This window comes from Malurus melanocephalus, unplaced genomic scaffold, assembly GCF_030028575.1.
Source record: "Malurus melanocephalus ecotype Western Australia unplaced genomic scaffold, MMel_1.1 scaffold_48, whole genome shotgun sequence".
NCBI lineage: Eukaryota > Metazoa > Chordata > Aves > Passeriformes > Maluridae > Malurus > Malurus melanocephalus.
This window is the reverse complement of record NW_026623280.1, coordinates 2727016-2749150: the sequence shown is the minus strand read 5'-3', so window position 1 is coordinate 2749150 and position 22135 is coordinate 2727016. Positions and strand designations below refer to the sequence as shown.

The 22135-nt window shown below is 45.7% G+C and overlaps 1 protein-coding gene and 1 long non-coding RNA gene across 10 annotated transcripts in view; one reads left to right on the top strand and one right to left on the bottom strand.

The window, feature by feature from the left end:
* The window catches only part of ESRRG (estrogen related receptor gamma), a 448915-nt gene that overhangs the window by 49321 nt on the left and 377459 nt on the right, over nucleotides 1–22135 (top strand). For 2 of the 9 annotated variants that reach the window (XM_057365152.1, XM_057365151.1), the window contains exon 1: nucleotides 3492–3603. The exons of 1 other annotated variant lie outside the window; for it this stretch is intronic. Coding sequence is in view for 1 of the 8 variants with exons in the window: in XM_057365142.1 (XP_057221125.1) it covers nucleotides 2375–2376 (2 nt within the window). In the remaining 7 variants the exon portion in view is untranslated. Of the gene's footprint in view, nucleotides 1–2333; nucleotides 2377–3491; nucleotides 3604–5641; nucleotides 5818–22135 lie in introns of those variants that run through there. 6 more of the 9 variants (XM_057365147.1, XM_057365141.1, XM_057365142.1 and 3 more) reach the window with 5 other exon arrangements.
* On the bottom strand, nucleotides 17251–22112 carry LOC130573033 (uncharacterized). The gene is made up of 2 exons (XR_008965288.1): nucleotides 22018–22112; nucleotides 17251–21801 (listed from the first exon to the last, which is right to left on the bottom strand). It is a non-coding gene; the product is annotated as an uncharacterized LOC130573033 (long non-coding RNA).

The window sequence follows — 22135 nt, the reverse complement described above, 5'->3', positions numbered from 1 at the left end:
CAGAGAAAAAAAAAAAAATCAAAAACAAGCAGACTGCCCCCCACACCGTTTCATCCCCAAGGTTTTATTCTTTCTTCTGGAATATTTTCTCCGCGGCCGGTAAAACGCAGTTCTCGGCTTTGCTTTGCTTTGCTTTGCCTTGCTTTGCCCTCGGCCGAGGCTGACCTCCGCAGTCCCTCCGGGACAAACAGCCGCGGCCGGAACGCATCGCTGGAGGGARGAACCCGGCGGAGCCCCCTCAGTCCCCAGCCCAAGCCGAGCCCAGAGCCCCGAGCCGGGGCARGCGCTGGGATTTAAACCCGGCCCGGTCTTGCTGTTACCAGGAGCGCGTTTTGTTGGTTTGCTTGTTGGGTTTTTTYCCCCTTTCTCCTTTGTAAGATACGGAAGGTGAATAATGAAATCCCTTCRCTAATAGTTTATGAGCCATGAGATAGGAAATGTGTGCGGGTGGAGCAGCGCGCCGGGCTGMGCGGCACTCGGGGAGCTGCGGGAGCCGGGCGCGGGGAGGAGAGGAACGGCCGGGGGTGCCGGGACTGCCCGTGCGGCCCCCGTGTGCCGTTCCTGGGCACTGCCCCAGCGGGGCCACAGGAGGGGGAGAGCGGCTCAGAGAGCGCTCTGGGGCCCTGCCTCACCCCCGTGCTCCTGCGCGGCCCCGCGGGCGGCACAAAGGCAGCGTGAGCCCTGCCCGCCCAGGGGAGTGGGGGCGAGCGGGGAGCGACCTTTAGAACATGTTTGGAGGGAACTGGGGAGCGCGGCTCTGACACGGGCGCCTAAAGCCCCTTTCCTCGGCGATCCTGCGCTGGTCATGTACGCGGGGACGGGGCAGGAGCGGGCGGGAGCGGTGCCGCTGTCCCCCTGCCCTCCCGGTACACGTCTCGGTGGCAGTCGCGCCCGTACAGGAGCGGACATTTCTCATCAAGCCCGTGCCACGGGATGTCCGAGGGCATCGCTACCTCTCTGCCATAAAAACAAACCACTCATCAGCTCCGCTCGGTGTGTGCCATCGAGAGAAGTCGCCGCGGTGCGAACGGGCACCATCTGTCCTGCCATTCCGGGAGACGCAGATATATTTCTTTAGACAGGTCAGCAGTTCTTCCCGGCCAGYCCTGTCAGGCACCTGTCAGGGGAGAAAACCTCTTCATAGCTGCCGCGGTGGGATCCTTATCAGCGGCAGCCCCTCTGCTGACAGGGCCCAGCCTTAAGCTTCCCGCAAATCAATGTCCTCGGGGGACAGGGGGCTGTCGTTAGCAGGGGAAGCCGAACGTGCCGGCACCGCTSAGACCACCGACAAAACACGGCAGGGACAAGGGCGGGGGGAGCCGGCCCYGAGGAGCCCGCAGGCTGCCCGAGGCACGCCGGGGTGGGCGCAGGAGCAAGGGGCTCCCCCCGGGCCAGACCCGTCGGGCCGGCCCCGCTGCCCACCCGCGAAGGGCCGGGCCGCCCGCAAGGACGGGATTCCCGGGGCTCCGCTGCGCCGGGCGGGATAGCGGCGTGGGGGGACCGCACCGCGGAACCCCCGCACCCACGTGTTTCGCGGGGCTTTCTCTCGAGTGGGTCCATCGCTCCGTGGCTGACCCCAGCCCCACGCTCCGTCCCTGTCAAAGTACCACCTTCTCTCTTCCCGCCCCCCCTCCCCAAATAATCGCGACCTGTTTTCCTTCTGTTCCTCACTTGTTTTCAAAATGAGGGCACGTTCAGGGAAGCCTGCCCGCCCGCCTCCTACACTTCCACACGGTATCGCGTGGACATTTTCCCCCCTCCAGACCCCCGGCAAAAAAAAAAAAAAAAATAGCAAACCAAAGCAACAACAGGCACCGCCACCGAAAGAAAAACCTCAAATGCACCGTGCGTTTCCAACTTGGAGTTAAAGTCGGTGATGATACGGGTCAATTCCTGCCCCTAGCTGGGAAGGCAGGGAGGAGGATGTAACGTATAGGTTGGCGGGGGGTGGTGGGGGGGGAGGAACAAAAACAACCCCCAAAATAAACAAATAAACAAATCTCGCGCACGATCACAATAAAGTGGAATTCCTTTCTACACACCCACAACTTTAGCTCTGTCTGCTGCCTGGGGGGTTTTAATCTTGCAAAGAGAAAGGGGGGCTCCCTGCGCAAAATTACGCCTTCTCCTCTCATTTGTTAGCTGATTCCATCAAAAAGTTCGCTATTTATAGGCTACACACACGAACCTGGAGTAATACAAACCCTCCCGTGTTGTTGCCCTCGCAAAGTGGCCGGTCCTGAAGCATCTGATCGGGTTTGTGTGTGCGCGCGAGTGAGAGCGAGCCACGCAGAGCGCGCTGCCATCCAAAAGGGGAAAGAAGAGCTTAAGCTGAGAGACTTATTAATTGCTAAGAGCTGCTCTGCCACCAGCCATGTGAGTACCTAACAATGATCACCTTTCGCACAGACGGTCAGCGATCAGGCACAGACACTTTCTGTCCTTTTCCTCCTCCCTCCCCTTTCTCATTTTTTTAATTCCCTTCCTGTATCCTTCCCACCCACCTTTCCTTTTTTTTTTTCCTTTATTTTTTTTTTCTTTTTAGTTTGAGTTTACACGGTTTATTCCTCGCGAAGAGGAGGAATGAAACGTGGGCGAGCGCGGGGGAGAAAATGTGCCGGCAAAGAGGAAGGAAGGAAGGAGTGGTGAAGGGAGAGGAGGAGGAGGGTTTGTTAAGCGATCGCCTTGTCCCCTGAGTCCGAGCCGGCTGGGAATTAGTAACAGCGAGATAGCGGAGGTTGTATCCCTCCCTCTTCCTCCGCTTTTTTTYCCTGGAACGCTCAGAGCCCCTGACAATTACTACCCTGGTGTCAACGCGGACACTGAGCTGTATTCATCAAACCTCATTGGGGGGAATTGAAAGGGAATTAAAAATAAATAAATAAAGAGAGAGGGAGAGATCGAGATCACGCGGGGATARGGGGGTTTGATCGCTCCGCGCACAGCAATGACTGTCCGTTAGCTCGCAGCGTGCCGCGCAGGCAGGTAGAAAGCGCCCGGGGAACAGCCCGGTCCCGTGGGCTGAGAGTACGATTTTGGAGAGAGGGAGCGAGTCTCGGCCCCTCGGCCCCGCCGGCCTTTCCCCGGCGAGGGGGCAGCGAGGGGCACGGGGGGGCGACAGCAGCGCCTGTCCTCCTTCCTTCCCCTGCGCGTATCTCAGCGCTTYGCAGGCAGTGCCAGACCTCGGCGTGGCACGGTGCACGAAACCAAGCCCCACGCAGCAGGCAGGGCACGGCACGGCACGGGAGTTTAGGGAATTGCACAGTTGTTTCGAGAGTGGGCAAAAAATGCAATCTCTGATAGRGAGCGTGGCTCTCGGAAAGGTAGGTGTCCTGGTTTGTGCTGGAGTGCAGGGCTGGGAGACTCCGCRTGGAAAGGGGGTGGGTGTGGAGAGAGAAAGCGAATTTGCTTCCAGCGTGGAGAGGCGCTTTTCTAACCCAACACTCRAGCTCCAATCACACACTCTGAGGTTAGCGTAGCATTAAATTAACAGGGTCGGGGTTATCCAGGGCATTATACCGCCTGCCCGGGATATAACCTCTGCTCATTTATACACAAAGAAGAGGGAGAGACGGAGTTACATCTGGAAAGCCAAAGAGCACGGTGAGTATTGGTATTCGCTCCGCTCCCTCCCATGGCTGTGAGCAAAGTTCAAAGGCGGCCGGTGCGGGACTGGGGCTGGCTCTGCCGAAGCTCCCTGTTCCCTTTGGAGGCGGCAGTGCAGCCGCTTTTGGAGCCAGGACGGCCAGAGAGCCCCTCCGGGCCGAGCCCTCGCTGAACAGCAAGGAGAACTTGGTGCTCTTGGTTAGGACTTTGCTACTTTACGTAGAGGGGGGGGGGGGAAAGGAAAAAGGAAAAAAAAATTACTTGGATGCAGCGCTATTTATAGGTGGCGGTAAAGGCTCCTTTTCAATAAGCAGCCGTGGAAAAGAAACGTCAGAAAACTGGCTGCTTTATTGATCCGAGATGCTGGACGGTCACAGCCTCGCCAGCCAGRCTGGACCTACAAAGTCGCGTCTCCTCTCGGGTTAGGCAGCGAGAAGGGGAATAGGATCCGGGTTTTGCTGACCACTACCTTGGACAAGATTCAATTCCCAAGCACAGGTACAGGGCAAARGAGTGTGAGATGGAAGACTTCTGCCTTTTCTTTCAGGCACACACACAATGCAGGGCACCCGCAGGGCTGAAAGTGGGCCAGGGCTACACGGTAGGTATCAGATCACACAAAGCAGAGGAAAGAAATCCAGTTAAAAATACATTAGTTGAAATCAGAGGACGAGCTTGATTATTTTTTTTTCTTTTAAACAAAGGTGCACGTTAGAACAAGCTGGAAGCACTCTTTGTGCCTGACGGTATCCCCCACGCCCATTTGAAATAAAGCGAGAGGCTTGCTCTTTCTTTGCATCTTWAAAAACTTGTTTTAATTAGAATTGCCAAAGTAGGACACCCCGGTGGAAGATGTTTTCAAGTATCCACCTACCTCTCTGCTGTAAGCAGAATTGCTCTCTGCTAAATTGCTTGAAACGCAAAATTCTGCCCCACCCCCAGCTTGGTTTGACACCTACTCACTTTTTCCCCCCGAAATTGCAATCGTTCATAAAAGGTTACTCCATTGGGAGGAAAAGAGAAACCCCAAACACCCAGCAATAATGAGATGAGTGGACTCCGAGAGCCTCTGCTCTGTGCAACAGGAAAGGCTTTGGAAAGAGAGCGTCCCAAAAAAACTCATGTCTTTTTTTTTTTTTTTTTTTTGAAGTTCCAAATTGGATCCTTACCCTTCTCCTTTAATTTATTTGATTAAATCATAACCAAAACAGACTCATTAGCTTCTCGTATTTTCTCAGCTGTAACCATACGCGAAACCTTTTATATGGAGACAAGTAATTGGCTTTAGTTAACTCAGGGCAGAGGCTGCGCTCAAGTTTTCCTCCCGTTCCCAGGGCAGCGCTTCACGCAAATGCACKTTCCAGCTCTGCTTCACGCTCCTCAGCCGCCAGCCTCAGGTTTTTAAAGTGTTTGTGCCGTTCCCCACCATCCTCTGATTTCTCGAGTGAGGGATGCTCACGGCAGAGGCTTGCGGGATGAGGCGGCTCTTTGCCCTCGGTGTTTGGGAGTGGTGGGACTGGTTCAGGGAGAGTCCAGCCCGGTTTGAGCTCGAAACCGCTCCTGGAAAGCGTCCCGCGGCCACCGCATCCCACCTCGGTCCCGGGCTCTCGGTTTGTTTCCGCTCCCGATTAAGGACGAGATTAATTTCACCTTCAGGGAAGCGAGCTTCTGTTAGCTCACTTCTATCTTAAATTAAAAAGAAAGAAGGGAGGGGGGAAAAACCTCCTAAAGTTTCTCGGTAAAGCTCAGCTGTCCTTCGGTTATTACTCAAATGAAGAACCGCGTCAATTAACTCCAAATTGGAAATACTCGCCCAAGAAGAATAACGATAATTCCCTGCCCTCTCTAAGAGGTAGTTGCAGGATGGTACTCAGTGAGTGTGGTCCCTAATGACAGGATTGCCGCCCGGGCCGGTGTTTAGCTCTCCCTGCCCCGCTGGCTTCGCTCTGAGCTCGGGCAGCGACGCGGGGCACGGCCGTCCTGCCCAAACCTTCCCTCCTCTTCCTTGCTTCCTGCCCGCAGCCACACGGGGTTTACACCTCCCACAGCCCACACAGCATGACCACACTATGAAAACAGATTTAATTACCCCCATCCCTCGATAAGAGGKCAGGGGCCTCATAGCAACAGGTATCGAGGGTACCCGCAGCTCTTCAAGGTTGTTTAACTGATAGCTGAGGAAGCAGCAGGCTTGCCAGAGGGTCGCATTCGGTAAGACGGGGTGTGAGGAAAGCAGACCATCAAAAATGGGGYGCACAGTGATACTTTAGCTGAAGTTTAACTTTGATGCGAGGGGAGCGGGACCCCCGCGGCGAAACGGGATCGCTGCTGCTATCCTCAGTTTCTTGCTCGCTGTTTTCAAGCCCTCCCCAAAAGCCCCTCACACCGTCCCGCGGAGCGACCCCGCCTCTGGGAGCGCAGCTGTGGGGTCAACACGTGTTGCTCTGCCGGAGAGCGGGGTCGTCTTCGGAGCCCCGCGGGAGATTTTGCCGAGGATGCCCGGTGCGGGCCCTCGCTGAGACACGGCTGTGCGGCGGGGAAGGCGCGGCCGTGTGCGGGGGCAGCGGGGCAGCCTCCCCCCGCTTATCTCATCGCTCAGGGCACGGCAGGCGTGGGCGCTGCGGGGTCGGGCACAAGCCTGACCCCGAGCAAGTCCTCGCAGGGTCTGTGTGGAGGCTTRGAGCCCGAGTGGAGCACCCACGGCTACCCCGGGGCGTCCCCGCTGAGCGGCCGCCGGGGCCGCTGCCGGCTGGGGCTCCGTGGCGGGCGGGCACGGCTGAGCCTGGGGTTGCGGGAGGGGAAGGGAGGGTCTCCGGCCTGACCCGAAAGGGGGGAGCTCCCCCATCCCTCCCCTCCGTTCCCTACCCCTCCCCGGCTCTTTGTTCTTTGCCCCTTTGTTCTTTCTCTCGAAGTTTGCAGGGGGGTTGCTGGTGCGGAGAAAAGTTGCCGAAAGCTGAGGAATTCCAATATGTGGATGTCTGAGCAAGAAAAAAGCCTTCCCAAGGCTGAGAGTTATTCCCTAAATCCCGTCGCGTTGTCTGGCTTGCGCAAGGGGTCGGTGTGGGGTGCTGGAGACGGGCCGTGCTTGCAGTGATGCTGAGGCAGAAGGGGCAGACAGGGCTCCTGCGGCCACAGCACCAGGGRACCGGGCACCCCCTTCTGCCACTTAAATACGCTCTGGGAACGAGCATCCTTTCCGCCCTTTGTGGTGGGAAAGGGAAGAAATTAATAATAATTGGAGAACGTGTCATAATGAGATGAGGTGGTAGGTCACAGAGACAAAGGATTTATGAATGCTAGATTTTAGGGAACACGTATCGGTTTGGGATGCACAACCTCAGAATGGCTTTGTCTCCATCTCTTTTTCTGTTTTTCGTGCTTGCTTGATAGGGCTATAATAAAGTGTTGTTAAGAGTTAAATAAGTTGGGGCTTTATTTCCAAGTAGATGGAATATCTTCACAGAGCAACATCAGAGCTTAAAAGAGGTTTAGTGGGGTTAATGGGAGATCACAGCGTGATTCGCTAGTGACATTAATACCAAAACTTCCTTGGAAAAGGAAAACATCTTCATTTGGTACAACATGAGTGGCCTTATCCTCTCTTTACTAATCATTACTAAATGTTAGAGAACTACAAGTTTATTTTGCCTTGCACTAAGAAATCCCAATCAGCTTCACAAATACCTGTTATCACAGCACTCTTACTTCTCCTCCTGATACATGAAAGTAGGAAAACACTTTATTTRGGTGAGTTAGGTATTAGAAAAGCTGATGTAAAAGGAAGTTTTGATATGGTGYCTTGGAGTAGGTCACTGCAGGTTACAGGCAGAGCCAGGTCAGAGTCCTGAACTCCAGTGCACTTCCCTGACAGTGCTGCCATGCTCCCACATTTATAACCGAGGATATCCTGGATGAACGTAGCACTTTGACRTTTGCTGAAAAGCTGCACAAGTGTAATCCTCGTAATCATGAGAATGTCCATGAATATTTATTGGTTTTACATATGTAGAGTTCCTATAAAATTATTTAAGAAAATATTACATTTCCAATACTTTCGTATCATATAAAAAGGCCACAAATGTTTATAATTATGTGACTATTTCCAGAATGTGTATGTATATATATATATATATTTTATTCAATGAAGTTGAGAAATGAGGTGAGATAAGATTGGGGTTGACAAAACAAATGTTCCAGACTGGGATTTTTTAATGTGAGCACACTATCAGCCCATTCTTCTGGCAGATGTCAAACCCAAGGATCCATTTTTTCAATGAAATGGGGTTTGATTTGAGGTGATGTCTGACTTCGTTTTTTCTTGATGTCAAGGAGATGCAATCCCAGTGAGAAGTTTGGGAACCTTGCAACAGTAAAATCCAGCTTTAGATATTTCAAGGTGGCAATTCAWACACAGAAAATGTCCATGAAAACTTTGACATTTATTATTTAGGACCTTGGTACACAGTTGAATATAATAATTGGTCAGTAGCAAGTTAGAGAAAGATAAAGGCATTGCATCAGATACTTAGGTGAAAGTTCGATTTTCTATCTGTGTCTCCACACACAAATCTACTGGCTTGTTGTTTAAATCCAGAGGCCAGCAGCACTGCTTACTGTTCTGTTTATGTCCCAGTGCTCATAATGTGGTGTTGCAATACCCAGGTAAAAATGTTCARTGCCATTTAAAACAAGGAATCTGCCTTAAGCAATGCTGTAATCAGTAATAGCCAACTTTACTGAGAGCAGCAGCTTCTGCAAATGCCTTACTGCCACAAGTTAACCCAAGTAAAGCTGTAGTTGTGCTCAAAACTAAATAAAAGCAGACCTATGAGAACGTGAAAAAAAAACCTTAATAGGAAAAATGGATTTTAGAGTAGGCTGTGTGTGATCAACAATGACTGCTTCAGTCTCAGTAATGATGATGATTAGAGGGACRAGTGATGTTAGTGGGTACTTGTTCGCATACAGTGTTTCTGCAGCATGAGAAAAATAATTTTCTGATTCAAAAGCATTCACTAAAGAAAGGGTGGTAGCATATTTTCACATGTTAATTAGTCTTCTCTATTTTACCTGGGCTTTTTGCTGATGTACATAGTTTTCCTTTAAGCAGATGAAAAAACAGTTGAAAAAATCAAAACACACAATGCCCGACTACTTCCCTTAGAAATTCTGCTGTCAAATACAAATTACTAAATATTGCACAGGATTTTGGAAGGCAAACTTAAACATATAAATATAGTTTGGGATTTTGTCAACTTGGTTTTTGGAGTAGGGGACAAAATTTATTTTGTAGTAGTTTGTTAAATCACTGAGTTGTTTAAATGAGATGTCAGGCAAGAGCTTTTACCTCTGCATTTTTATCACCTCTGTCTCTCAATAAATACTTGCAGAAAATGAGGGGAAAATCCCCACTGGCTTTAGTTTTACTTCCTTTGCATTTGTTGCTGTATCTAGAACAATTCCAAACAGCATCAGTGCAGAGGAATAAGGCATAAAATCAGAATAAGGAAGACATTAAAAATGAACAGTCTTTGCTTTGTAACAGATACTTCTAGGCATAGGTGAGAATGTATACTGATTCATTTATACAGTTCTTAAATGGRAAAGCCTCAAGTTTACAACAAAGGTAAACAGCATGTCGTGCTGCATTTAGCAGATGTTGGCTTGCTAAGTTGAGGAAAATGAAGAGAATGGTCCCCTWGACATCCCTGCAGAGAATTACATGCTGCTAGAAAGGGAAGGAGAGCATATAACTATATGAATTGCATTGAGAATGAAGCATTAGCAACTTTAATATTGTATTTATTTTCTTTTATTTGTTTACCTCAGCCTTAACAAATTTTTTTTTTCTGTAAATGCCTGCATTTAACTCTGTCAGTATATACCTAAAAAACTAAAAGAGCCTACAGGATAATGCAGATCTCAGGCTTTCAAATGTTACAATACCTTATATGCTTATTGTATGTGTAAAATTACCACTAATCATAGTAAATAGTAGTACAATTTGGCTAAGATTCAGTTGCTGTTTAAATAGCATTTAGATTTTTTCTTTTTTCTTACTGTTATGTCATGTATGGAGAAAGCTGGAGTTCTTATTCATACAGGACAGGAGGATGCTTAGGATGTTGACTGAACATTTGCAAAAAAACCTGGAGGTAATGACATGTTTCCATCTAAGTATTCCAAATGTTTTAAAATCTGTCATTCTTAATAAATAGAGTAGTAATAATAAACATAGAAATTATTTTCCCATGTTTATATTCTGTCACAAAAGACTTCTTATTCAAAAAGCACAAAAAATAAGTATTCATCTGTGTTTTCTTAGTGACTCATGACCCTGAAGTACAGCACTGGCATAAGACAGGCAATCTCTTTCCCTCAAAATATTTGCAAGAATTGCATGTTATTTCCCACATGTGGGTTTTTTGAAAATACCTCAGTAATGTATAAGTGCCTCTGGCTCTAAGCATGGAGGGAGACAAGATGATAAATTGGTATCAGTTCACTCTAAGTAACTGATTAAGATAAAGGCTCTGTTCTGTTTTCATTGCAGTTAACACTGAAACTCTCATGACTTTGAATAGCTTCCTGGTACTGTTTGGGTTGTGGAAATGCTCAGAAATCCCAGCCAGGGTTTTGGTTTTCTTGTGCAGAAATACTTTGAACTAACATCACCTCCTTTGTTGAAAGCCATAGTTCCAGGCCTTAATTTCTTCTAAGATTTCTACTTAATATTTTTATATTTCTCATCGTGTAGTAGGAAGTTTGCCCTCCTCCCTCTCCCCTGAAATAGTTATCATGTCCATGGGTGGCATCTTTGATATTTTGTGTTTAACTCTTTCAAACCTTCATTCAAACACAGGATAACAGTGATTTTCTTTTTTTTTTTTTTTTTTTTTTTTTTTTTTTTTTTTTTTTTTTTTTTTTTTTTTTTTTTTTTTTTTTTTTTTTTTTCCCCATTCATATCAAATACAAATCCTTACATTGATGCCAGTCTTGGAAACCTGCCAAAAACTGTTGCTGCTAAGTTTAGCATCCATTTATGATGGCTGTTAAAATGGGTGAGGAACTTGCACATTTTCTTCCAGTTAAGAAAATGTTCAATTAGAACTGAACTAGGCAATTCCATGCAGATGCTTATCACTCAATGCTTTCTGAACAAATTCAATCACTGTTTAATAYACTTTTTTACCTTATTCTTTCATATTTTTGTATTCACATGAGAAGAGCAAGATATCTAAAATAAACTTGCAATTTATAAATTAAAATAGTTCTTTACATGAAGAATTAAAATAGCACAGATTTCTGACCTATAAGTAAGAAAATATTTTTCTCTTTCTAACTTGAATTTTCTCTGAATAATTTTCTTCCCTCCTTCCTCCATATTCATCTTGTCCACTTGAAAAATGCTGGAAGTAATTTTAATAGGACACACCTTCAGGTGCAAAAGATACTTGGAGTTCTTTGTATCATGTCTTTGTAGGAAGTATTAAATATTTTTAGGCTGATTGAGTCTTTTACATGTCAGAAAAATACTGTAATTCAGTGATAGTTCCCATGACACATGGATATCAAAAGATTTTGCAGCTGCATGCATACATGTACTGCTACTGACATCAGGTACATCTGAGGCAGGTGGTGTATTCACATGAAAAAGAAAAATTGAATCTATGCTTCTAAATTTAGGGATACCAACTTCTCTTAAACACCCAGTAGAGAAATATGCATTTTTTGGTTTTCTTTTTCCAATCTGTAATAACATCTATCCAGTGGACTAAGTGTGATAAATATAGTTATCTATGACAGATAAAGATGCGTGAGCATACATATATATATATCATTGCAGCCAAGGAAAAATTTACTCAAGGGGACAAACTTGCTTTAAAGGAAGTGCCACAAAAAAGAGGAACTTTATGTGTCCAACATTATCTGTCTTGGTAGAATGAAGAAAATACTGAAACTGCATTTATTTAAGGAGGGATCACCAGTAGTAGATCCATGTGAGAGTGACTGTAATGATTGAATTATATCTCAGTTTCTTTTCTGATTACCTGRCAAATAAATTTTCATCAGTATTTCAAAATAAAAATTCTTCAAGAGGAAAAGCATGCAATAAATTCAACCGTTGAATGCCAGGAGTCTGAAGATTTTTTTGTTAGTTATGCAGCAAGTAGCATTCATAGGAAAATATTCAAAGTAGGGGGCAACAATAACTGATGGACTGTGAKGGGACTGGCACAGATCTTTTCTGAACTAACAGAAGACACAGGCTAAATCATTTGTCATTGGAGGGCTAGTATCTTTCAAATMATGTTGAAGCTAATCTTATCTCTAAGGCTGGCATCACATCCATTGAAATCACCGAGATTCATGTTCCACAGTCTGGGACTTTTGCAATCTTTACTGATTTTTGAGTGGCTTGTTTTGATATTAGTAGTTTTAAATGGTTAGGTAGAACAGATGTGGTAAACCTATGATTGATTGTAATACTTGACATTAACAGGTGAACTTGTTCTGTTCRTCCAAGGGGCACCAAAGACATAATTCTGACTTTTATATAAGAGAGCTAAGGCACAGAGGGAGAGAAATTACTCTCAAAAGCCCAAATTCCCAAAGATATGTTGGTGATCAATTTAGGAATAKAGAGCAGGTTGCACATACCTGCTACACATGTCCCAGCCTCATAAAATGCATTCATTTTATGATGCCTTCACAAACTACTAAAACCTTGTTTCGACCATTACCTCTAGAGCTTTGTCATACACTTTCCTTTAGTGACAACCCTTCATTCACCAAATGTCTATAAAACTTGTACCTGGTGGTCACCTGTATGAGGACTGGGAGACATATGAATCCTTCCAGTACCCAAATAACTTCTTGAAAGTTAATTCCCGTATTTCCATGTGCAACAGCAGAATTACGAAATTAGATGGAATTACTCTCGCATAGCATTTCTTGGACTGAGGGCACGGGGAGGAAATCTAGTATCCCATTTTGAACATACTCATAGCAGCACAGAGCAGAAGAAAACTTGAGCTGTAGTGGAAAATAGTGAAGGACCATTTCTATTGGATTTGTACCTAAATAATTGCCCCAAGAAGCAGCAACTACTGTTCTAATGGAAGAAACTGTCCTCTGGTTGCTAACTCCACAGGTAGAAATGCAAAGCAACAGTCTCKTAACAACCAGAAATTACTACACCAGTCTCTCAAAAATTATTCTTCATACAAAAGAGTTAAAAAGAAAAAGAAAAAAAAAGGTACATGAAAAACCATGCCTCCTACCGTGTATYTGGATGTAGTAAGTAAGGTTAGGAATGTTTTTACATTAACAGCTATTAAAATGATTGACTGTTGATTGTGGCCATGCTTCTTCTGCAGGCTTAACTGAGCACCCACGTCCCAAGGGCTCAKACTAGAGGCTGGGACTTAGCTGTGTGTGCGAGCCTGATAAGCAAAACACTGAGATTCTTGGGAAGACTCCATAAGGACTTGGATGGGGTGTTTGTGAGCTACTGTCTCTACTTCTCAACAGACATTTAGTAGCAAAATCCTATGGTAGAATCTATAAACCAGTGAAATTGTTCTACAGGAATGAACTGTGCCATAGTATCCAGTAGCATGGCGCAAAAATTYGCTCTAAGTGAAACTGCATATGAAAAATGGTTAGGAAAAAATGGTTTGCTGTCGATCAGTAATGTGTCTGCCTGATGTTTCTTAAAATTCTCCTGTAACTAGAATGAGAAATGGCTGCAGTGTAAGGGAACATGAAGAACACATTAAGTGATGATGTTTCATTTACACCTTGTAGTGGGTTGGTGGACGCAGTAACATACTAAATACCAGGCTGAAAATTTTCAGCCAMAGACGTATGTTTGGCCATCTCGTGGAAGAGGGTAAATGGGGACACAGAGATCTTTGCAAGGGAAGCAGTTCCCCAATGTTACCTTCTCCATGACCTCCCCTGCCGAATCCTGTTCAGAGGATGAGCTCCAGCTTGGCAGCTTGGTTTGTAAGTCCTGCCACACCTGGCTGGACACCATGTCCCTCCTCCCCTGCCTGCTTTTCTCTGTGCAAAAAGGAAGTGCCAGGTGGCTAYGGCTGTCCTCTTTTCTCTCTCCTTTTGGATGGAGGTGCCATCTGACCAGAGGGGTAACATGGGGAAGGCTGATCCCTTCCATGACCTCTTTGGGGCTATGAGATTGCATAGCCCAAAACTGAAGACAGTCTTCTGCAGTGGGTGGGTCTCCTGCTTTTGGTGAAAATGCTTGACACTTTGCCATCCAGCTTGAGAGCAGATCACATGACTGGCACTATCTAAAAGCACCTTTTATTTTCTACTTCATTACCTACAAGTATATATATATAAATTTAGGGATCATCCTTTATATTCCTTTCTGAACCTTCTAAGAAGACAAAAACAAGATCAAAATTATCCCTTCTTTATTTTATTAAAAAAACTCCATCCTGACAACCACAACCCCAAAAACGATTGGATTACGTATTGTTATAGAAATTGATTTATCGGCACGTATTGTCTTAGATACGACAAAGTTTCTGTATATTTTTAAACATAATGTTTGTAAGACATGATTCAGTAATGCAGTGGAAATAGCATAGCTAAAAAGGAAATAACTTGCCTCCTTGGCAGAATTATCGTTACCCTGAATGTAGGAAAAGCCTTCATAGCTGGCTGCCTTTGCTGCAATCACTGGTGTACTTYTTTTTTTCCCCAGGATATCCYGTTGTTTGCCATTCTCCTTCCGCAGTCATTTTCATAGGATGCAGGAACCTTTCCGATTAAATGTTTTGTGCAGCACTTAACAAATTTACCATGCCACCCCGGATAACGCTATGCTGTAAATGCCTAATGAGAACACATCTCTGGTAGGGTCAGTCTGGCGCAGCTACCCCATGTTTTGTAGCCCTTGCTCTGCACTGACACTTGGTTGGGTCTGACTGCAGCAYGTCCTTTGCTCTGCCTTTTGTGGCAAGGGAGAAGGACCTACTATTTTRGGAGTTATTTCTGCCAAGAGCTGAGACCTGTAATCCTGCTAACATCAGAAGGAGAGGAGAACATGCAGCTCTTGGCAGCAGCAAGCCCCACTAATTTCTGCACTGCCCAGAAATTAACTTCAAGAGTCTCAAAATTGTCATTAAAATTCAATTGTTTCCCTTCACATTTAGACATCCGCCCATGGAAAAACACCCATTGTGTAACTTCTCCCCCTCTCCCTGGAGGATGGGAAGGTTGCAGCCCTAATGGGGACTAAGAAGACAGAGGCAAGAAAATGAGCTTACCTTGCTGCCCTAAAGTTAAGCAGTAATCCACATGGCACCAACACTGAAATACCTAATAATTTGGTTCTAGAACTTMATTGCTAAAGATTTCATATAGTTCTGCTTCTGTCTTGGTTATACAAATATCTATAACATTTTATTTTCTTGGTTTTTCTTTTCCTRTATAATATKACCATAATACCAGGGAAAAAAATGCAACTTCTCAACTTCTTAATTAGAAATTGAAGATTGGAGTTTCAGCTAGCATAAACTGGTTTGATTCCACTGGGCTTTCATTGGCTGTATATCTCGTTTCTAGTCTGTGGCTCTGACCAGCTTATTGGCTCTGACCAAATAAGACTTCACCATACCATAACATTCATATACAGTAATGGAATTCAGGGTTCTGACTGAGGTTAGGCAGTTAAAYGTAAGTRAATGCCTTGGTCTGTGGAATAAGAWCTTTTCACTTTTCTCATAATTTTCCATGATGAACAACTGGATTAAAACTGGCATTCTCTCCTTCCCACTGGCCTCTTGGCCATCTGCTCAGGCCTGCTGGTGTAAGAGGAAGAATGAGCTCAGTTTCACATTTCACTTAGGGGTCTAGAAATGAGCATCTTTAATGCACACCAAATGAGCTAAATTACAGGGGAGTGTTTCCAGCAGGCATTCCAGGGCTGTGAATACAGCCTGGGAACCCATGGGCCAGCATGCTTTGTCACCCTGGCTGATGCTTAGAGAGGCCTCCCTACTGCTTCTCTACACCATTTTCTACCTATATCTATCCCATCTTTGCAAGCACRGCTTTTTGTGTGTGCCTGGGGATGTACTGACGCATTCAGAAAAGTCAAAAGATTCACTGAACTTTTAAAGCTGGATAATGTCAATGTGCTTCAAGCAKGGTCTAGATGGAGTTGAGGTCCTTCTATCCAAAATTATGTAAGACTCAATATTGACCTATCCATCTTTTAACCTAACATGCCACTTGAAGTATGCAAGCTCAGGGAAGATAATTCATACAATAAGTGCTGGGGTTCCATAATGGAGTGTTTTGGGTGCCTTCTTCTCAACTGCAATGATATCAGTTCCACTGGCATTATATAAAGCAGARCGCTTGGAGAATTCAAGTTCAGGGATGGAGGGTTTTGTGTTTGCTCTTCTGTGAACTGTCCCATGTGTAGGCTGCTTCCACTCTCCTCTACCATCAGCATGTAAGGTTATTCAGGCAAGAGAAAGGAAGCAGCAGAGAACATGACTGTAGCCTCCTGTGAAAACATTGAATTATGTGGGGTAATCCTGGATTTCTGGCTCCCAGGAGTCCTTTAGCACTTACACATTAAGAATAAAATACATTAATGGGCTTTTGAGAATTTCTGAGATATGACCTTAATCACAGAGAGAGCCTATCTGCCATTAAACATAATACCTTCTTGATAGCCACCTTCTGCAACCTTTGGCACTGAGGCCTGTTTGGAAATGTAGGAAGCATTCTGGGTATGTTGTGGTGAGTACCTGCACCCCCAGAAATCAGGTCCATCATGCACTGTTTTGCACCTGTACCTTCCCCAGTGTGTTGTCTGTCCCTTGCACACAYAGCACGGCTGCTGAAGTGCAGACTGCTAATCGCTCGTTGGTTTAATATTTGTGCAGTGTGTCAAAGGGGAAAGGGCTTAAATTCTGTTTGCATTTTAAATAACTGTCTTGGCAGTTGCACAATTCACAGTGTTTATGTTTTTATGGAATGCACCATTTGTGACTTGTTTTAAGAAGGGCAGATATTAAGCATGGCCAAGCAGGTTCTACAGTGGGTCCGGCCTGGGTCAGCCTTGCTCTGGCTGTCAAGGGCATCTGGAGAGGTGCCGCTGAGCACCACACAGTTTGMCTGCTTGTACTGGCATATTATAACTTGGTGATGGCAGTCTGGCAATTTTCATCTGCATCAAGCAAGCCAAATTCTGATCCTTTTGTGAGAGCTAGTTCAAATTCCTCTGACACTAAACTCAACTCTTGTAAGAAGCCAGATGGTAGAAACGAAGAGCTGAGCTTATTCTGAGCAGTCTTGGATCTCACATTAGTTGTGGGCCCCACCCTGAGTCCTGATCTCTGATAAATTAACTTTTTAGTGTTTCATTACTGCTAGGGTACAAGCCAAATGTTTACGCAGATATTTATGTTCCAACAGACAAATGAAAGCTCATTCTTTTCTTCTGATTTATAAGTATGTTATGTTTTACAGACATGAGTAACTCATGTGGGATCTTTCCCACAGAGTAAAACCAATGTAAATTTACATGACTCAGGGATTTGTTTCAATGCTCATGTATAAGCTCTCATTAGAAATGATTATGCTTGAAGATCAAAAGAAAGTACACTCACTTGTATTAGTGTTTAATGCATAATTCACATTGTTAGAACAAAAAACAAAACAGTTGGTGGTTATTACAACAAATATCAAACATTGGCACTACTAACCAACTCCCACAGAGGATCCTTCATTGCCTGGCACTGGCTGTGCACTGAGATTTCCTCTTCCGTGTGTTGTGCCATCGTCTTGGAGATTTAAAGACACCTTCCTCACTGCACGAGTAATGCCCCTGCAATGACAGGAGTGGGGGAGAGCCAGGACACCCCACCACTGCAGGTGGATCCAATGCTCAGAGATCTCTCAGCAGAAGCAGTGTAAAATAATCCAATCCATTTTTTTTATTCAAGTGGGATTTCAGATCAGTCATGCTCCTATGAAAGTCTCATTGCCTACAATCTGAGTTTAATATCAAGCTTAATATTTGAGTCTTAATATCAAGACCCATGGTCAAAGWCATCCAGCACCACAAAATTTAAGGCCTTGATTTTTTGTTTTATATTTGTCCACATTTACTTCCTTTAGTCAGTGCTTACTTTATTAACAGAATTATTCTTTCTTAGATAAGCAGGTTTGGCATGAGGGAGTTGCAGGTGAAATCCATTCCCTGTATCTTCAACCAGGACAAGCATAGGAAGGCAAAGTCATGCTTAGAATCACAAAATGAGACTCCTATGGGCATCACTGCCTGTTACACAGAGCAGCTGGGGCTCCTTCATCTGTGTAAGGGAAGTCCATAGGTTACCCTCTGTAATATGTGACACACACTACCATCTTTGATGCAAAGCTGAATTTTTTTCATCTTCATAGCTTTTAATGGCTTTTCCCATGTCAATATTTAAGGGGTGAGTAATTTATATAATCTGGTTTTTATACTTATGTGTCTTTCAAAAAATTGGTTTACTCCCTGAACTTACATAATTTCTACCTCATCTAGTTTTTGTTTGATTTTCCCCCCTAAAAAGCAAAGCAACAATCTTAAGTATAAAATTTAGGAGGCTTCATTCCCATCAGAGAATCTCTCCTCCGTGGATGTCTGTGGCATGGAATGACACTGAATGATATTTGACAAATCTTGTGCTTGGCACAAGGTCACAACACATCTTGTATGTTCTAATTATCAATTCAATCACTTTCCTGTATGCTAGTGATGCAATACACCCGATTCTGAGAAGGCAGAGTAGCTGCCTGGGTTTCAGGTAGGTTCTCCCTGATTCAGGCTTCTGTCAGTTAGCTCTCTACTATTCTTAAGGTGCCTCCTGAAGGCCCTGTTGTTCRGCAAACCCTTCTGTTGGAGCCTGTGAGGTTCTTCATTCAGGAACTAATACTGCTGAGTCAGACTGGGTGCTATTGCTATGAACGGAATGCAGTCAAATGGATCATGGGTGTCTCAGAGGGCCGGGCAGAGCTTTGGGGTTTGTTTTCCTTTTGCTTGTAACAACCCACTCAAAATATTTATGATTGAGAAGCTTTTTTTTTTTCCAGTAAAGAACCTTTTGTCCTCTTTAGTGCAGTTGAGAAGGTATGTAGAGTATACACCGGTTAAATTGTTTATTTTTAGAGGAGTGCACAAGTTATTGCTATCTTGAAACTGATTGTAAGTACATTKCTGTTGTTGGGTTTTTGTTGAGGAATAGAAACCTGTAATGAATTAAATATGCTTCATGAGGAAAGAAGTAGGTCAAATGTTGGGCTAAATTAACCTCATGTTATACAAAGTGACTAAATTCTGTTGTTTTCACCAGTGGGACTGGACTTGTCTACGCACCAAATTATTTCATGACACCTACTAGGTACACCGCAGTAATTACATTCGACTAAAACCCATGTGCAGACAACTCTTATGCCTAAGAATTCAGTTTCTTGAATTACCTTAATCCACTCTGAAAGTGGATTAAGTGAAGCCAGGAAACAACTCAGTCATTCCAGAATGAATAAACTACCTGAACACAAYTCTGCTTTAAATCCGACCTTATTCCACCATCATTTTCCCAGGCTGAGAGGTTCTTAGGATGTATCTACATAGCAAATGAATGTGTGATTACAGACACACCAACCCTTCCTTTACTCTCACTGGCATGAGCAACAGCAGTAATGAAAGATGGTAGCACAGATTCCAGTGCAGCCTATTAACTGGAGCATATACATGCAGTTGGTTGTGAGCAGCCTCTGCTGAAATCCACCTCAGCACTCCCTCACTTCAGACACAACTCACGTCCCTTAGACCGAGACAGGGGCTGGGAAAGCCTCTCTGCATCTGCGGTGTGTACGCACACCAAAAAATGCATGTGTGACAGGACTGCACAGCAGAGCTAAATGGAAACCAGGTGAATTTAACTTCAGAGGTTAATCACACTGGAGAAGCAGCACGGCTCGCACATTTTTAATATACACACCTTTGACAACCAAATAAAGCGTCAGCTGTGTGACTGCAGCAGCCAAATTAAATGTGCTGTAGACAAGCTCAACTCGGATGATTTCACTAGGGCTGGATTTGTTTCCAGAGTTGAGATTTTGCTTATTTGGCTGATACTTGTTTTGTTACCTATCTGCTCATTTATTTTAATGAAATTAATRCATTTTAATGTTCCTTTAAGTGCATTCCAAAAATAGCAATTTAATTTAACTAATTYGCTTTTAAAAGCGCAACAATCACAATGAAAAATCTCTCTGTTAGCTGAGGTATGGTGTAATTGTAAGTAGCATCTTGGGTAGCTATGCCATACCCTTCATCCTTTCAGACAAATTCCCCACATCAATCAAAAGAGCCTCACTTAAAAACGAATGGCGAAATACCGACAACAATCAAGCTGTACATGCTGCTTTTCAAGTCTACCAAAAATATGTATCAGTAATGTACTCTGTACTCTACTAAGACACTAGAGTTAAGACAGGTAAGAATTTAATCTAAAAGCAGTTCAAAATGATTCCAAAAAAGAAACATGTAGCAAACTTGTCTTTCTAGCCAAGCCAGAAAGCATCCTGACTGAGTAGCTTGGGTTTAAAAARAAAAAAAAAAAAACAAACAACAAAATCCTCAGTGTTTTAAATTTCAAGCTCCTGAAAGTGATGCTTGGACTGTACAATATTCCAAAAACGCTTTCTGTTTTTCCCCAGCTCTTCTTCCAGCTGCAATAGCTGATCTCACCATTTAAAACAAGCTGCTTCTGAGGGCACTGAGCCCAGCAACAGAAAAGGCGTACACTAACTTCTCCCTGACTTTATCGCCTTATAAAAACTGGAATTGCAAAACCTGATTAGTAACAATATTAAGCAAAGGCAATTTTCCCTTTTATTGTATTTAAATGAGGAAAGTGAGAGTATTAATGTTAATATTAAGGCTGAACAGAGGCAGTTGCAAAAAATAATTTAGTTTCAGCCCTGCTATATGCATCCCTTCATGAGCTCCGCTGTGCTAGTTACCTGTGCACTGGCGATGTTGTAACTTGTTATTATAATAGGTGATGTGCAAAGGAACACAGAAGAGGGAAACTTGTCTCAGGGCTCTGCTGGGACGCTCTGCGGTCACRGAGTAGGTGGTGTGGTGCTGCAGCAGTTTGGGATGCGCTGTGTGGTTAACAACTGGTTTTTGGATGAAGAGGCACTTAAACTCAGGCTGCCGTGGGTAGTTAAAGCGAGGCCTAGTTCTGGGAATACTTCCACACGCGAGTTAAGTCTCACATGTGAAAATGTCCTCGGAATTTAGTGGGAGCGTTCATGGAGATTTGCAGGATCTGGCTTTGGGAAGCGCACGAAGGCAGGGCAGCGGATGCGTGTGGCTGCTGCCATGGCCGGGGCACAGCGCTGCCAGCCTGCTCGCTGCTCACAGCGGCCCCGGGGCTGCCGCAGGCCCCGGCTCGCTGCGGTTCAACGCGAACCCTCCTGCTTTCGGGAGCTGCCCCAGCAGMAGAGGTGGGCAGCGATGCCTCAGGCTGCCTGCCCGAGCCCTGCCGGGGTGTGCGCCAGCCCTTGGCTGTCCTCGGCAGCCATTGCGCACTCGGGTGCCCCAGCGCGGCCCCCCCAGGGCACCCCGGCTCCCGGCGGGGCTGTGGGGCGCTGTGCGCCGGGGGCTCCCCCGCCTTTCCCTGCAGAGCCTTGCAGGGGACTGGGGGGGCGCGGCGCAGGGCCTGCACGGCAGCAGCGGTGCGGCATCCTCGCCCGGCCTCCTCTGGCATTCCGGCTGCTTTTCTTTCTCGTCTTTTTTTTTTTTTTTTTTTTTTTTTTTTTTTTTTTTTTTTTTTTAATTTACTGGGGGTTCTGTGTGTGTGCGGTGCCCGTTCCCCCGCCCCCGCCGGCCTCTCGGCACATGGCCTGCTGGCGGCCGGCGGCGCGTGTGTCCCCGCGTCCCCTGGRCGAGGTGTCCCGTCCGCCGCCCGCATCCCTGCCGTGGGGAGCTGGCACCCCCTCCCTCCCCATCCCCTTTCCGGCAGTCGCCTTTTTTGTTTTCTTTTTAGTTGGTCTTTTTTTTTTTTTTTTTGTGGTTTTGTTTGTGTTTTTTCCAGGTGGGACGTGGCGGTGACCGGCGAGGCTCGCCCGGCACTGAATGTCACCCTGAAGGTAAAATGAAAGACACGGAGATGAACGCATGCCTGCGCCCCGCGCCGCCGCTCCCCCGCGCCCGCCGGCGAGCGGCCGCCACCATCGCGGGGCGGCAGCCCCCGCCGCGCCCCGGATTTCCTGTCCCGGCTTTTCCTTACTGCGCCTTAAAAAAAACCAAAAAATAATAATAAWAAAAAAAATCCGCATGCGAAAGAAACGTGCACGTACCCGGTAACGAGCCCAGGAAAAACCCGGCCGCTTCCCCCTGCTCCTGCCAAGTTATCATTGGGAACACAGGCAGGCGCCGTGACGTCCCGGGTCAGGCCGAGTGCGGACCGGCGCTACC